This window comes from Rhyacophila brunnea, unplaced genomic scaffold, assembly GCF_057557595.1.
Source record: "Rhyacophila brunnea isolate RB1 unplaced genomic scaffold, BYU_Rbru_1.0 scaffold_12, whole genome shotgun sequence".
Taxonomy (NCBI): Eukaryota; Metazoa; Arthropoda; class Insecta; order Trichoptera; family Rhyacophilidae; genus Rhyacophila; species Rhyacophila brunnea.
In genome coordinates, this window is record NW_028232774.1 from 10,891,290 (window position 1) to 10,910,339 (window position 19,050).

Sequence of the window (19,050 nt, forward strand, 5' to 3'; positions counted from 1 at the left end):
AAAAGATGTCTATTTTTTCACTAAAATACCGTTAAAATCATTAGTAAACTAAACTGTAATATTGATTTTAAAGTGAACAGAGAATATAATATCTTTCAAAATTACCTAACGGATGGCATTCATAACTCAATTTCACAAACGAGTTTCACAAACAGTTGCGAGTTACTGACTTTTTCCTTGGAAGGGCAGTATTGTTGGGAACATGAAAATTAATATTTGCCAGTACCTATAGACGAATTGTTCGAAGACGTAAAAAGAAATGCTCTAAAAGAGCAATCATTCTTCGGGTGAACAGGAATTGCATTGATAGCATATCCCAGAAGTCGGAAAATTCATTTTATTATCATAAGGAAAGAATCCGTATGTCCTTAAGTCGAGAAATCTAAGAAATCTATTGTGGACTCGATCCAACTTAATTGCGTGGACGGGACCGTGAGGACTCCAAATAATGCTAACAGAGATAATTTAAATATCGCAGAATTAACAAAACCTTTGCATTTAAAACAACAATAATCTTCATATTTATAATGGTTACATGTAAATTGTATGTATTACATTTCATCGTAGCACAGTTCACCGTGAGTTTTCTTATCGGAATAGTATACGGTGATCTCTATAGCACCGAAATGAAAATAATTACAAGATAAAAAGAACTTTTTATATAAGTACAACGTTTTTAAATTCTGTTGAACCATATAAACTTGACTTGACTAGCTTAAACGATCAAATTTTTTTTTACTTGACATGTCATATTGATTTCCATGGTAACGCACGTATATATTAATAATTTAGTTGCTAGGACCCCAGACCCCTAGCAACCGATAATGCTGTCGAAATAACTTTTCATACAAAACAGAATTAATTGAAAATGAATTCAATTCTACTTAAAGATGGCTAAAAGTATTTAAAAAATGCATTGGTATCGTGTTCTGATATATTCTAAAAGTTTCAAATGTCTAGCCAGTCGGGAAGTTAGTTAAAAATCGATTGCAAGATTTGTACCGGACAAAGAACCACCGGAGAAATAAGAATACGAGGTAAGAAAAACGTTGTAAAAATACGCGTTGTTCGCGGAGCATTGCGGACAATAATGTTTCAATTTTATTAGATCCTAACCTAACAAATAATCCAGTATATCGGCTATTTTCAAAATTTGTTTGCCACTGGCTTCCTGTAAACCGACAAGAACTGTGTTTTATTTAGACAATTTATTATATGACCCTAAAAGGTTAGATGGTTTTTAATATACGACCATATATTTCCGATACAACATTTCACAATGAAGTGTGATACGGCGAACTGCATACGTACAAATTTCCGAATACTTCTGTGAACGTATTACAATGTCCGTAATGTGGGCAAAGAGATACATTAGATTGAATTTATTATTATCTTAAGGCTATACTTCAGCTGAGGCATGGTCTAAAACGATCGTGACTACGCGACGCGTAGATTGTGCAAACGACGCGTGACAAACAAAACATAATTTGTCATAAAAATTCAACATGCGTCCATTTAATGTAATGTTTATTGTTATTTAGGTAATAATAATAATATATTAATTTACATGTTATGTTTTTCGAGTAAATACGTAACGTTTTTTAGTCATCTTTACACGATTTAAGAATTAATTTCTCCGACGCCATCACAAAACAAATTGACGTGCTCACAAGTCGACTATCGCTCTACGATTGGCAACGCTTGCGCAATTACGTCCCACATATTGCTGAAAATTATTCGCCGTTTCACTGAAGTATGCTAATTCAATCGTTTAAACAATCGTTAAGCCTTTCTGAAAGCCATACGTGGTCCTAGGGTTAAGTTCGATTCTAACAGTATGTCTACCTATATTCATAATATCTATGTCTACTTCGATACCATACATTCCCCGAGTAATACACCGTCAAAATTTCTGTAAAATTGACAAACCCTTCCGGGCGTCAGACCGAATAAGCGACGAATACTTCAGAAACTTGGTAAACGAGATAAGTTGATTATTTGATTACTCGTTCGTTGGAATTAATGGAAAATTATTATTCAGAAAGCGAGAAGTTGTGTGCATACGAGTGTTAATTTAGAAAGCATGTAAAATCGTGAAACCGAACAGCGTTTTACGAACTCTTTGAATAAGTAGGCACCCTTCGCTTCAGGAACACGGGTCTCTCAAAATGTGTTGGTAACAAACAACAAGAACAGTCGAAAATATGTGAAAATGTTATGGCGAAAATGAATTATTCAGAGCAGTGTTTCTCAACCGGTGGTTTGCGAATTTTTGGCGTCCAAACGTCTTTGCTAAAAAGTCCAATAACATCTTCAAAATCCGTGCACCTACAACATCTTCAAATAGATTAATGTTTTTACGTGACAAAATCAACCGCTATCAGACGTTATTATATCGACAGTCCCTAGGAAAAGTATTGTAAGTGTCATTATGTCATTTTTCAGTTACAGTGTTTTTCTAGTGTAATATAGTGTCTAGCAAAGTATTGTATCTACAGTTGACTTAATATTTGACTATTTAAAAAAAGCAAAACATTGTAACTGCGTCTATTGATCTAAAAACAGAGAAAAGTATTGTATGCCACTTACAACACTATTGACCGTATTTGGCTTCATGATATATTTTTTTCTACTTGCAACAAATACTATTGTATTTTACGTTATAGTTCTTTAATTAGTTAGTTTATAGTTATGTTCACGACGCTTTTCAAGACAAGTTTCAAGACGCAAATGCACTCTACAATATAATCTACCTGTCTACCATCACCGACAACCGGATTGAAATTAATTGTTTGTGAAACAATGTTTCTATGTTAAACATGTTATGTTACCATATTAAAAATATTTTTTTTATTTCTGGGTTAGTGGTTCGCAAAACGTTTCTCCTATTTTCAGTGGTCCGTAGATGTAAAAAGGTTGAGAAACACTAAAAATTAAATTTTTAAGTGTTATCTTCAGCGTCCTAAACTGCGTCAGTAAGAATTATTCCGTCTGTTAAAAGTCAGTCCCGACTTTTGACCTTTGAGAATTGAATTGAAACGAATCTTAGGAGTACTTTGATACGACCGCGTTGCAAACACTCGAATTTGTGAACGGACACGGTAACCCTCGGTTATGTAACTAATTTCGAAAAGACGCTTCACATAGTCGGAAAATGTGTTCCGGATGTTGTCAGAAAGTGCGACACCTTTGTGGCAGAACCTCAAAGCAAAGGTTCCGTCGCCGATCCTGAATTACTCTGCAGCGGTACTACAAAAGCGATCTACGCTCTGCAGGTCTCCCGACCGAGGAAAGTAACGCGACCTTGTGCGTACCCTATGCCCCAATGGTAGGGCGTGAAATGGTGAAGTACGTAAGTAGATGATAAAACCAAAAATTTATCTGGACTTCTGTGGTCCTGTAACTGTGAAGACTGTGGAAAAAAAACTGTAAGTGTAGGCTAGTTAGCATAGTCGATATTTTCCTATGCATTATTTAATATTTAATACAATGCAATTAAGCAAATATATCGATGGCCTAATGTCAATATCCCGTATCTGACTGTTAATAGTTCACAAATGTTGTAACTACATAGCATGTTATTAACCCGCAACGTAATAAGTGGTAAAGCAAAGCACATAACGCATAATATAATGATCCAATAAAATGTAACATATTATTTATAAAGATAAACATCTAAATTTGTTATAGGTACCTATTACTTACTGTTTTACCTTTAAATAATTCGAAAGTGACATTTTGAAGCCGAATTCAACACACGTCATGCAACACGCTTGACAGCATAGAGGCAAGATACGGGCTACTACAGGTCTATTTCTGCAATGTTTAGATACGGGAAATTACTAAAATGGCTGTAGGTACCATTTTTGTTAAAATAACTACAGAAATGGGAATTTCGCAGTCGATGGGCAGTATTTTTGTTGTTTTTAGTACATCATCATTTTCGTCATATAGGTCAGATACGGGGTATTGATATTAGATCATCGTTATGTACAATTATTTTCCTGTGACACTTAACATGCTCAGCGTACGTCAAAATGGAGCTTTTATGCCATTTTCAAAGCATGATCCTTGACATTCCTTAAACGTTGTAGATAATCTTTTACATCATTTTGAAGCCATATTATCCTTTATATTTATTTTAAACATTTGATGACTGCATAAAGTATTTTTATTACATAAAATAGTATTCTTTTAAACCTCTCGCTCTAATGTTTTAGAATATAGTCATATTTCGGTACATAACTGTGCAGTGGTGTTAAGATTTTTTACATTTATTAATTTTTAAACGCATTTATAAAACCATTAGTATAATTTATGACGAGATAATTTTAGTAAAATATTTACGATAAAAAATTATATTGATAATCTCTGTGATCCCAAATTTGACAAGAATTAGGCATTTTATTATTCAAAAAATGGGCAAGATTAACACATTTGAAGATAATTCTAACGATACTAATTATAAGCTATGTCTTTGACCATTCACGTGTGATAAACATCCTATGAATAATGATTGCTTTATAATAATTATTGACCTAAGAATAAGGTAGTGTTTTTTTGAAATACGCCTAAACTAACTAGTAACTTAGTCCAAAACGTCAGGAAATATAGAGATTTTGTACTAAGAAAAACCATTGTTTATTAAATCAATTGGCATTTACTATAAAGAATAATATAATGCATAACATCGAGTCCTTAAATTACGACAATAACTCCACAGCCCTAATATTTTTAATAAATTTTAAATGAAAATGACAGGAAAAAGTATTTCTATTTTTTTTTTTGGTTATTTCAATTATGTACGTATTGAGTAGACATCTATTGTTTTTTTTTCAAATTTATTTTGAGCCGTCACCGCGAAGTATTGTTTTATAATAAATACTTGACAACTTTCCAATTAATTCCAATAACAGAATTTTCAATTAGTGAGTTGAATATGTCCGGTTAAGCCTACGAAACCGGTCCCGATTGTCATGGAAATGTGGATTAGAGAACTGTATAATTTAGTTTATTGAATATTACACAATGGCCTTTCAACTAATTGATCAAATTGGCGATAAATTAAGAAATTTAATAATGAGTATTATCTAAAGGTGTTGAAAGGGGTTACTTGATTAAACAAATTACAGATTCATTTGTAGCAACCATCACAATCATACTGAGAGAAAAACCTATAAGATTTTTTGATACATTCAACAATATTTATTTAGACTACAGTTTCCTTAATTCCTGTGGTCGTTGTATATCAGTGCGCAAGGAACTGGGTTCTCGTCAGGGCGCCCCGGGGTTAATTCCCAGTGAGGTCACAACTCATAATATATTTAAGTGATTTTCTAAATAGACTGGTTGTTTACGGGCCGCATGACCTGTTGCAGTGTAAAAAGAAGAAGAAAGGAAAGAAAGAAAGAAGGAATAACATTTTAGCATTTCATTTGAACTCAGCCTATGTACGGGTGGATATGGAAAATTCGCGTTCATGTCTTTGGCCTATTTGATTAACGTGTCAACTTTAATATTGAGAATTTATATTATGTAACAGTGGCGAGGGGTGGAGATAGACTGTTAAGATTCGACATAAATAGTGCACACTAAGCTTTAGCTAAGCTGACAGGCCTCTAGCCTGGGGGCCCGGGCTTACGGGGGGCCAGGCGTGAGAGATCAACCAGCCAAGTGAGATAAACACACATCACAAACATGCACTAATAGTAAAAAAAATGTCACTTCAAGCATACTAACATTTAATAATATGTGGCTTTGCCAAACTTACAATTCTCGATTATTGTCGATATTTAACAAAATATACATTAATTGCGCATATCAACATAAAAGTGGGTGTATTCAAAATACAAAAAATCGCTAAAAATACCCTTAATTTTACCTCGAACACCATTTGGAATATGCAGCTGCAGATCGTCACATTGCCTTTAACCATAGCGATAAGTAGAGGGCCCGCCAAAGATCCTAGCCTGGGGGCCCGCTTCGGGATGTGTGGGCCATGACCTAGGTACAGACGGAGGACCATATTTTCTCACACCGTGCCAATTTCATTGCACCGTGCGCATGAAAAAGATGTGGTATATTGTTTTTAACTGACTGGCTGACAAGTCTAGTCAGTTTAACGACAGTTGCCAAAATTGGCAGAGCGGTTAGCTGCGCTAATAAATAGCCTACAAAATAAACTAAGTGTTCCGTTAAAATTTCCGGGTTTGCAGTGTTCTATTACAGAAAAAGTTTGGGAAACCCTGGTCTACACAATGTAGTCTTAGTTCATTGAAAACGAATACGTAAGTTTACTGTGCACTATTTATGTCGGATATCAACAACCTACCTCTACCTTTCGCCACTGTTATGTAAGTGTGTACTGTGTATTATACCCACTAGTCAAATGTATGACTGAACAATGCACTAAGTACCTATCTAATTTATTAATTGTTAGTAAGAAAATATATCTATCTTTCAAAATAATCATATTCTTAATTCGTTAGACGTTTATATGTAAAATACTGCCCCTAAACCCTGAGATTTTTAGTGACGTTTCCAGTCTAAGCCATAATATTATTATATGGCATAGTGTTCACAAAATACTGACGTAAAAGGAAAATGTACGTACCTACAACAAACTGAAAATTCCTGCACTTGTATTGCTTAAGAGAAGTCAAGGATTCCCCTTTTTTCTTCCGCGTCTCGACTCACGCCTATTTTTATTTCAAGTGCAATATTAATTGGCAAGCGGTGACTTCTGTTGCATATCATTAAGTTGCGCTTGGATGCACTACACTGCAGCAAACATGCAAGTAGAACCTACCTAACGTTAATTAAGTTTCTATAGTGAGACACTGAATTTATATCATAATATACAGGTGACTGGTACCCAATGAATGAAATTGATTTTCACATTTTTTAGGAGAGGCTGTTTGCTACGTTTTGCATATGTTTGTTTGTTCGTTAAGTATCTCAATAATAAAAAAAATCAGTATGTATACTTATGTACGCGCGTTAGAAGTTATACTTCTTTGGCGTAACAAAACAAACACAAAACTTGTGATAACCTAGATTCTTCCACTAGCTCTTAATTATCTTGTTAAATTACACACTCAAGAAAAAGGGCCGCATATTAGAGCGCCGTTGGTTTATTTCTATACACTTTCACTTATATTACTAAATTATATAATTATTTCTCGTTGTTTTTATTTTTAAAATAACAACTGTCACTCTGGCGTTTAATCGTTTGTTTACGTAAGGAATTGCAAATCGCCGACAATAATAAATTCGATCAAACTTGCGTTTGTAAACAGCTGACTGATTCGCAGCTAACTTCATACTGTCGCGCACTTTCGCAATAGTGTACGCGGGCAGTTCTCAATTTCACTCTCTACCAAACACCCCAAAAGAAGTACCTATAACTTCAAAAATAGGTAGTAATAGTTATCCGCGGGAACCATGTTTCCAAGATTCCAGTTAATATAACTGTTTAGTAGCAAATGGTATCTATTTTATATAACATGTAAATATATTTTAGTATGCAACATAAGCGCCAGTCACATTTACGTATAGCACATTAAAATGGGTTGACTAAATTGAAACTTTGATTAATTGTATTACGGATCTCCGCCATTACCGTGTGGATATCGCAAAATGTTGGACGACTCTTAACCCTATTGTATTATCCTTCATAATAAATACATACAATTTATTTCATTGCCTCACATCCACCATCACGTAGAAACCATTCGAAACTCGATTCGTCGTATCTACTTATTGTTCGCAAAGAAATATGAGGAAATGTAATTCGGAACCTAGACTAAACTCATTTTGTACAAACCCGTACGGTAGTATTTAAAAAAAATGCCTTGTGGCTTTTGTCGAAATTCAGTACGCGCGGCAAACAGTGGTTCAATCTCCGGGAAATCTCAGAAAACGTGACCAGCATCATATTACGAAATATAATAGCGTCTATAAAGCCACTCTACAAACAGATACAGTTTGGCAATATAGGGCTTTTATTTGGCATACAGTTAACTCTCAGCGATATTTTGGCAGACGGTAGTCTTTAGTCTGCTAAACTCTCAAGCGCGTGTGGCCAATTTGTTAATGAGAATTAATTTTTATTTGTTGCAGTTGGATAAACTGCACGACAGGTTAGCCAATGCAGTAATAATTAACTTGTCAAATTTTGGCAACATCGCTTGCACGTTAGCCATGATTTTCCACGAGGTCAAAGAGTCAAGTCACTGCCCGAACGCATTGTTGGAAAACTGTACCATAGATAAAGTGCATTCAACGAAAGACACGTCAATTAATACATAATTATAACTCATTTTACTTGTAAATAACCTATATTTTTTAATAATGGCTAAATCGTGATAATACAGTATAATAAATTTACATTACTATTTTTGAAATTAATGTAGTTTTCACGGCCACAAGAATATACATATTTCTTTTATCAGCAAGTTTCATTAAATTATTTTGCTCATCTTTCAATGCATTTGCATTTTTTTTATAATAAACTAAATAACGTATATTGTAGAAAATGGATTATCACTACGTAGAAGTAGGGGTAGTCGGAGCGTTGGAGCGGAGCTCGGAGCTGCGGGTCTATTCTATACACAAGGCCGCTAAAGTGATAATGTGATAGTATTTATTACTTACATACATTATATTGAGGTATTATAATAGTTACAATAAGTAAACCGTCTCATCAGTCAAAACTGTCTTTCTCTCTCGCTCTTGTTCTAAATTTTATCGCAGCCAAGAGACGCACTGTTAAAATATAGCACTTATTGCAACAATACCAACCAACTTATTGTAATTGTTACAATAAGTGCTAATAACTCCATACAAACCTACCCTAGTTAGCCGTAAATACTATCACTTTATCGGCCTTGCGTATTGAATAGACCCGCAGGAGCACGGACCAGTGGAGCAATGGAGTTTTACCCGGAGCAAAGAAAATTTGTAGTGCTCCACTACTTTTTTTATTATTAAATTTTCGCCATAAAATTAATTCTAAGAGGCAGATAATAATAAAAGATGATTTGCTGTCGGAATTGACATAATTAAAAACGATATTATTATATTATAACTATTTATTTATTATTTTTTTTACAATATGCTACCTACATATTAAAACTTTTTACCCGGAGCGGAGCAGACCCTGGAGCGGAGCTGGAGCAAGCATTAGGTACCGGAGCGGAGCTAGTGCGGAGCAACTCAAAAAGGGTTCCGCTAGGTTCCGCTCCAACCCTCCCGGGGTAGTAATTAGTGAATAAAAAAACACTTCAATACTGCTTTATTTTTCTAAATTATTACGATCCGATAAAATGTATCCTACACTAAAAAATTGTGAGCTTATTGAACGATTTAAATTAAACGTGTTTACCATTATATTCTATGGAGCAATGCCAGGGTTACAACTTTACAATATTTATGTCGGAAACGGCTATTAACTTCCATTGACATGTGACTATTATTTCCGGTAACCATTTTCATAAATAAGTGCCTTTTATACAGAATAATTTATCAGTTTATCACCCACCGCGTTATGTCAACGGGAAAAAATATTGATAAAATGACAAACGACAATGTTGGAATCAAATGAATTCTTTTGTATTTTATCACCGTGACTCTGAATAAATATATGTAGCATTATATGGAAAACGGACATTTTTATAACCCAACATAGATTATACATAAAAGGTAAACTGCTTTGCCTTGGCCGGCGAAAGAAATTAAAGTTACGTTAAGCCAGCAGTCCTCAAACTACGTAACGTTGAATAGGTAATAAAAAGCGATAAATTCAACAGGTTCTAAGAAGAATAGCGTCCAAAAGAAACCATGAGAACCGAAAGAAAACCAAAAAATATTTATTTTCAATTATTGTGTCGTAGATATAAATACATATTATTATACATATTCATTTGATTTCTTTGTGAAAAAATGCTTTTAACTATGAGCGGCATGCACAATCTAAGATTTCGATCCTAAGGATAAGTCGCCGAAAAGCATGACTTAACTATAGACAATCCTGAGTATAGAGTTAAGGAATCCTTAACCATAGACTACTTTTGTTATGAACACACCCCCTTCTGTATTACCATTTACCACTGACAGCTGCTGTCAAAATAAATTCGCATGTCTATAAAACAGTCCATACACTCAAATTCATTTAACAATGTATCTCAATATGGATATAGATAGTGTTAATTTGTTTGGCATATACTTGCAGAATATTATTTTACTTTTATACGCCAGCCCGCAGAAATACAAGATGCCAGGTGATAGAATGACACTTGACGCTAGTGTTACCATGTAAAAAATTTTTTTTGCGGTGCCTGTAGAATCACGTATAATGACTTATAACGGAAATATAAGAGTATTATAATTAAATATTAATATGTATTTATAGTTATTGCATTTATAAAATGCAGTTGTCATATGTTTGTCATCGTTTAACAATTATAAAATAATTTACCTATACTATAAGAAAGAGATTTTTTAAATATGGTATTATTTTCAATAGAAATGATCTTAACTAAGGACAATGTTTCTGCATAGTGTTTTCTGCTAAGGAAATTTTAGTTATAACAAATATTTCTGCATTCCGCTCTATGTCAATATAAAATAGTATAGACCAGTGTTTCTCAACCGGTAGTCCGCCCACATTTTCTGGTGGTCCGGGAATTTTGGCGTCCAAATGCCTATGCTAACAATTCCAATAAAATCTTCAAAATCCGTGCACCTGCAAGTGTTTGTGCATTGTGTTTTTGTTCTTAAAATAGATTAATGGTTTTTCGTAACGAAATCAATCGCAATCAGATGTCATTAATAATAAATTTTTATTTCTGTGTTGGCGATCCGCAAAACATTTATCCTATTTTCAGTGGTCGCAGGTGTAAAAAGGTTGGGACTATAGATAAAATAATGGATATCTTTTTTTTGAACTGACCCACGCCAGTATCCAACAAACGTGGCTCTCCGCTTAAAAAGTTTGGGAATCTCTGAGTCCAACAATCGTCAGTAATAAAATATGACCATTACATTATATTAGTAAAAGTGCTTTCATGAAAGACGAATGACATATAGGGCCGTATCTAGAACCAAATTTTAGGTGGGCATCAGAAATTTGATGTTCGGCACCAATTTTGGGTGGGTCTGTCTGGAAATGTTTTAAAAAATACACTTCTAGAACCCTGAATTCGTCAGATTTTTATCAAATACACTTAATCCGGTTGGAACCTACCTAAAATAGAAATAGACGTATTACGAAAGGCGATAAGGGATATTACACTGTATGTTCGCTATAGTAGGGCATTTCCTCTCTATGCCCCTCATGTAACGGCCCTGATGGCACGACTTAAGAACAGAGATTTAACTACTGTAACCGAGAGAGAATAATTAATATTACAATGGTTGATAGCGATTCCACAACGTTTTTAGTACATACAGATGAATCGGTAACTATAGAAAAATATTATTCTAAGTTGGATGCGTTTAATTGATTCATTGTCTGTAAGTAAAAAAGAAAATGGCGTCTATCTTTGGTTGCCTATTTACCAATCGTACATTTAAAATATTTAAATAATGATGATTCATTGATTTAAACAAATTGCTCGTAAACGCATTTTTTAAATTTCATCGCGTCCCTGGAAAATTAAAAAGATGTACCTATAATTTTTTTGTTAAGAATGAATATCCAATGCAAAATGACTGCTGCTAATGTAATCAGGTTGTATACTAATTAATCAATTTTATTACAATCATTTTTATTACAACGTTTTTATTAGCTCGTATTCTCATTTGTCCGGTACAAATCTTGCAATCGATTTTTAACTAACTTCCCGACTAGCTAGACATTTGAAACTTTTAGAATATATCAGAACACGATGCCAATGCATTTTTTTGTGATTTTACCGAGGCTTTGACTGCGACTCGCTGTCATATCGCCTCTTCTCTTCTAAAAGGGGATCCGTCGATCAGGTCCTCACTCCTATTCTGTTAAATAACTTTACAATTTTGCCTAGCACTTCCGTCTTACCCACCGCTAGGACACCCTTCAATTCGTCGATATTCTCATAGACATCCGCAATTCGCAGCTGTACTCTGTGAAGTTCATATTTAGGGCACTGTAGTGCTATATGTACAATGTCCTCTAAAACATAAAACATTCATCGCAGAGCTGCGATTCGCTTCTTCCCATGAGGACATCAAATCTTTTGTCCATGGTGATGCCAATGCATTCTTTTAATACTTTTAGCCATCTTCAAGCAGAATTGAATTCATTTTCAGTTAATTCTGTTTTGTATGGAAAGTTATTTCAGAAAAATCCGTAAAAAGTAGAAGACTATTATTGGTTGCTAAGGCGGTGGTCCTAGCAACTAAATTATTAATATATACGTGCGTTACTATGGAAATCAAAATGAAATGTCAAAATGACATTTCAGTATTCTATATATTATGTTTGTTTGTTTTTTATTTACTTCATATCAAGTACAAGTTTGAGCATATTGAGCATAATAATTCAACAGAAAATTTAAAAACGTTGTATATAAAAAGTTCTTTTTATCTTGTAATTATTTAGCTTCACTTTATAATTCGAGATTATAAGCCAAAGGGCGTTCTGCGTTAGGTATTTCAAGGAGAAACTATAATTATTTAAGGGTTTATATTATTTAGAATGTCATTTCTGCGTCTCAAAACGACGAAGTAACATATTTTTTGGCAAAGTATGTAAAGAGGAAACCAATATATTTATTTCTCGTTCCTCCCATAAGTAAAATTGCAAATTGAGTCAAATTATATAATAAAAAAGATTTTTTTTCGACATTCTTTGTTTTGGAACTAGAAGATAATATTCAAATTTAGAATAATACCCTTCAATCCCTATTGTCCATAGAAGCACTGAATGTGCATAATATACCTATATACCTAATTTACATATCTACCTAAATGTAAAAGAAGCAAACATAATGTATTACAAATAACCGTGTTCATAAAATTAATGAATTAGATTGAATTTTCAATCAATATCGAGTGGGTGATTTCAGCATGCTCGTAAAATTCATTAATGTAGCAAACTTACCTCTTGTTGAAAGGCTGGAAGGCTCGGTGGAGATGTGCCTAATAATTGAGTTAGACATTTTCATGGGCAGGCCTGTTTTTCGTGTTGCGAATTCTTCTACTTAGTAAACGATACACTGTCGATGATATATTGTTAGGCCATCATTGGGACCTGAAAAAAAAGAACAATCAATACTTTAATTAAATAATATAGCAATGTATCTGCCACCTATGTCTATAGTTTTGCTAAATGAGTCAGTGACGGGATATTCTCGAAGGTCCCAGATACAAACCACAATAGGCAACAATCCAGTAGCGAAGGGTGGATGCAGTTTGCAGGCTGTTAAGATCCGCCATAAATAGTGCAAATTATTAAACTTTGTTAGTCATACGTATTTGTTTTTATTGAACTAAGACTACAATTTTAGATGGAGTTCATTTGTTTTTGAACATAAATTAAACCCTGCCTAATCCAAACAATGATAGTTATGGTATATTTTGGGCGATACGACAAAATTGTGTACACTTTTTCATCCATACTTATTGATTTTCGTTTAATTAAGCATACATATTACACACATTGTTGGTTTATTTCTTTAAATTCACTAAGCCCTGTCTAACCCAAATTATAATAGATAAAATATATATTATCTATCTATAAAATATCCAAAGTGATGTATGATTTAATTGCATAATTTTAGATATTTTATAGATAGATGAGTATTTTTTGACTATTATCTATTATGGCTTGGTTTCGCAGGGTATAATTGAATGTTAAAAACTAACCAAAATCATATGTAATTATAGTCTTATTTCAATGATAACAAATACGTATGACTGATAAAGTTTATTGTGCACTATTTATGGCGGACCTAAACAGCTACCTCCACCCTTCGCCATTGCTGAAAAATCAATACGTGTGTTAAAATGTACATATCCGAAGCATCCGACTAAAACTTAGTTCAAAGCAATCAGAGGAAACAATATAATGGCAAGTGTGTTGTAATAAGGTACGAATCTCGAGTGTGGTGAAATATGGGATAAACTTAAACATTTTACTGCTAATGAATATATTATTTTCAATATTTACGTAAGTATATCATAAAAATATCCATTAAATTTTGTCACGTAAAGGCAATGAAAATTCAACATTGGTAATATTTGAGGATATATCGGGGTCTTTGAATTTCTTGCGTTTAATGGTTTGCCTCTCATTAAGTTATACACCAAAACTGCCGTCAAAACCTTGGTCCATGGCAACTGGCTTTCGGTTTATTTATATCCTATTGATATGTTCTGTAAAACCAATGCAATCGTACATAATATGCCAGCAAACAAATTATGCGATGGTCTGTTTGCACCTATGTCCTAAACACATGTACGTGCACTCATTGTTTAAAACTGAACGCATGTACACATCAGAAAAGATTGCTAAACAACACTTCACGAGGCTATTTTGGCAAACATGGCCACATTTAATTGTTTATCAGTGCATTTGCGTATTATGTTTTCTATCTGCGGCAATATACAAAAAACCTTGGTTTAATAAATTTTGTAAAAAAATGTTTATTTGTTTACCCAGGTGTATGTCGGCTTTTACTAGGATTAAGTAAAACCCTTTTAGATAATATAATATTCTGTGGCACAAACAAACGAGAAACGTCCTTATTTTAGACAAGTCCCTAGGGCCTAGAGCTTCGTGGTTGAAATGATGAATATCGAGTCAATTGCCACAGTTCTTCAGAGTTAAAAATATAACATACATTATGATTATGCAAAAAAATAGGACGCCCAGCGGCACTCGAAACAACAGAGTCAGTGCGTTATCAAATTATGTATGTTCAATATTGCACTCTCAAATCTTGTGGATTATTCGTTGATTTTATTTTAAATTTATTAAACAATGAAAAGCAGACAGTTCCTGTACCTATGGGATAATTCCTATTTAAATTGGGTTTGAGTGGAACTTCTTCCTCTCACCCCAACGTTTCGAATTCATTACATACTTATTTCATTCCAAAGAAATGTTCAACGTCGCTGTTTGGTATATAATTATGTATTTACAACAATTATGTTTTATTTTCTAGTCAATGTATTCAAAAATAAATCTTGTTTGCTTGGATATAATTAATGCATTACCTTTATTGAAAAAAAAAAAAAATGTCGCTTTCACTCGTAAAATGGTCTGGAAAATTTAATGAATTTTGGCAACGTTAGTTATATCTACTAATCGTCACTTATGATTTATGATTTTTAAAAGTAACTCTAAGCCAGATCGCACATCTAGACTCATCCGCCTGCAATGTGTAGAATACGTCGATGTGACGTCATCGTTATTCACTAAACACACTTTGCCAAATGGAGTTCCGCACATTGGTGGAATGCGAATTTTTAGTTTGTGCTGATAGCAATAAAACACAAGCGTCTCGGGCTGCGAGTCGAAACCGCTAGTAAGTATTTATACTGCATACGCATACGCACACGCTACGAATTGGTCATTCTTATACCAGCGCGACTGTCGCTAAGTGCCTATGTGCATGGTCTTCATACGCAACATCGGAGAAACGTTCCTAGAAGTTCCTTGATTTATGGTTGTGCGGCAGATGGGGTAGTTTAAATGTGAGAGCCGGCCAACAGTAATTGAGCCCAGAACCTTCTGTACACTAGCTAACTTAATCACAACAGTCGGTTAGTAATTGATATTAGTAAGAAAAAAGTGTACATCCATTATAAAATAAATATGAGAATTACAGGGACTATTAAAATTTAAGTAAATTATTATGTGTCACTAAATTCGGTAACAGGAAACCACACATCGGTTTAACCTTACCGGGTTTAAAATGTGTAGTACCTACCTATCCACATAATATCCACATATATAATATATAGTTAGTAACTATGCACCAGTGGCGAAGGGTGGAGGGTATGCTGTTAAGATCCACCATAAATAGTGAACACTAAACTTTGTCAGTCATACATATATTTTGTTTTCATTGAACTAATGCCACAAATTGCAAATGGCGTTGGTTAGTTTTTAAATTCAATTAAACTTTGAGAAACCAAGCCATAATAGATAATAGTCAAAAAATACTCGTCTATATATAAAATATCCAAAATTATGCAATTAAATCATACATAACTTTGAATATTTTATAGACGGAATAATATTTTTTATCTATTGTAGTTTGGTTTAGGCAAGGCTTAATGATTTAAAAAAATGAAATAACAATATGAGTGTAATATGTATATATTCTTAATCCAACGAAAACTAAAAAGTACGAATGAAAAAGTCTGCACAATTTTGTCGTATCGCCCAAAATATACCGAAACTATTATGGTTTGGTTTTGTAGGGTTTGATTGATTTTTAAAAACTAACGAATACCATCTGTAAATTGTAGTTCTAGTTCAATAAAAACAAATACATATCACTAAAAAAGTTTAATGTGCACTTTTTATGCGAAATCTTAACACCCTATCTCCACCCTTCGCTACTGCTATGCACCTACCTATAGATACGCATTTTTTTTTAAATTTTCGTAACAAAACTGGCGCAGTTTATTACGTGAGACGATTGTAATGTACAATGAAAATTATGGCAACACTGCGAATCGGACAATACACGACCTCTAATCAGATCCCAATTATCTGTCTAATAGTAATTGCCTTTCCGCAGCCAGTAAACTCTATAACTATAATAATTACAATTAGTAACTAGTATACCACATAATGAATAAATTAATTATTTAGCAACCTTTTTATAAAAACACTATCAAAAATAAAACTCATGTGTCCAAAAATGAAACGACTAATCAGTGTTGAAATAAAATTCATTAGCTCATTAAAATTAACGTGTCCACGGTCTGGTGATTTTTAGGTAAGTATGTATCAATTTATCGCAAAACACACGCTTACAATTTGTGGGCACTATTTGGTATATTCAAATAAAACTTAGTACCACATCCATACGAACTACAATTTGTATGTTAATTATTAAGGTTAGATTGGCGTGCAGTATGTCTGATTTGCACGAAATCATGCGTTAGCACTGAACAATTTCTAAAATAATCAGAGAGAACGAATAACAGGAAAAAACAGAGTTTTCACTTCAAATAGGCGATCAACTAATCAACGAATATAAAAGAAACATATTATATGTTTAGCAGGCATTATAATATTAATAGTAACGTGAGGTAAATCTGAGATGTCAGGGTTGCCAATAGTGAAAATCTTTCCATTTATCTTGGAATCCGCATGTGCATGGCGGGTGGATTCAGACAACTTAAAATCACGTGAGATCAACACTATATTCTGTTAGTGAGGACCAAATACCGCCTTTGTCTCCTTCCTCCTCGTCCCCTTAACTTAGGCCCAAAGGCACTGGCGAGGGGTGGAGGTGTGCTGTTAAGATCCGACATAAATAGTGCACAACTAAACGTTGTCAGTCAAACGCATTTGTTTTCATTGAACTAATACTACAATGCGTAGATAGTGTTCGTTAGTTTTTGTAAATTCAATTAAGCCCTGCCTACCAAACCATAATAATTATTTATTAATAGTTTAGGTGTGATATGAGCGATCCGACAAAAATAGTGCACACTTTTTCAGTCATACTTATTTGTTTTTGTTGAATTAAGAATATATAGGTAGTTATAATTGGTTAGTTTTGAATCACACCATAATCGATAAAAAAAAATTTATATCTATAAAATATCTAACAGATACACGAATATTTTTTGACTATTATCTATCATGGCTTGGTTTACGGATGAATTTTAAAAACTAACCAACATTATCTTCAATATGCAGTCTTAAAGCTATACTTGAGGGCTATAGCTGAGGCATGGTCTAAAAAGATCGTGACTGCGACGCGCGGATTGTGCAAATGACGCGTGCCGAACAAAACATAATTTGTTATAAAAAAATCAACATGCGTTCATTTAATGAAATGTTTATTGTTATATTAGTAATAATAATAAATATTCATTGACATGTTTTCTTTTTCGAGTACATACGTAACGTTTTTTAGTCATCTTTACACGATATAAGAATATATTCCTCCGACGCCATCACAAAACAAATTGACGTACTCACTCCTCGACTACCGCTCTCCGATTGGCGACGAGTGCGAAATTTCGTCCCACCTATTGTTGAAAATTATTTTCCGTTTCACGTATGCTCTTAATGCAATGGATATAAATACCTACGTATGACTGACGAAATTTAGAGTACACTATTCATATCGGATCTTAACAACCTACCTCCACCCTCCACCACTGCCCAAAGGTTGCAACTCTCTTTGAGAATCTGAAATGACACTGCTACGACCACGTTAAAAAATACTCGATTTTGTGAGCTGACACGCCAACTGGTCTTGGATATGTGTTCAGGATGTCGCACTCTTGGGCGAACAAATCCCGTCGCCGATCCTCTCGCAGTCAGCAGATGGCAGGGGGCTACAGAATCTATCTACGAGCTTCAAGTCTCCCGGAGCAGGAGACGCGAGATGTGGTGATGTGAAGGAAGTGACGCGACAGAGTGCTTGTTATGTACTCCGACGATGGAGCATGATAGGGTAAAGTAGGTGAGTGGTTACATGTAAATTGTACGTAAAACATTTCACCGTGGCACAGTTCGCCGTGAGCTTTCAATATTTTAATAGATTATATGAACATTAATTCAATTTCCATTTTTTCAAAATTTGTTTTCTGCTGGCTTCCTGTAAAGTGAAAACCGACACGAACCGTGTTTTATTTAGACATGAATATGTTGGACGGTCTTTAATATACGGCCATATATTTCCGATACAATATTTCATGGTGAAGTGTAATAAGTTTTCGGACACGAAAGCAAGTACGGCAAATCTAAATTTAAAAGTCACTTTGAGCGATCACGTTTTGATGATGATCGCACTGGACCATTTCAGTTTTAAACTGTGATATCATTAAAGTTACGTATTCGCGAAGAAGGATGTGTTCCGAGGACTTCTC

At 34.0% G+C, this 19,050-nt stretch overlaps 1 protein-coding gene across 4 annotated transcripts in view; it reads right to left on the reverse strand.

The window, feature by feature from the left end:
- The window catches only part of LOC147077757 (oxysterol-binding protein-related protein 6-like), a 109,904-nt gene that overhangs the window by 80,978 nt on the left and 9,876 nt on the right, over positions 1–19,050 (reverse strand). For all 4 annotated transcript variants that reach the window (XM_085960768.1, XM_085960770.1, XM_085960766.1 and 1 more), the window contains exon 2: positions 13,085–13,234. In XM_085960768.1, the coding sequence (XP_085816894.1) occupies positions 13,085–13,148 (64 nt within the window). In that variant the 5' untranslated portion in view covers positions 13,149–13,234. The remainder of the gene's footprint in view (positions 1–13,084; positions 13,235–19,050) is intronic.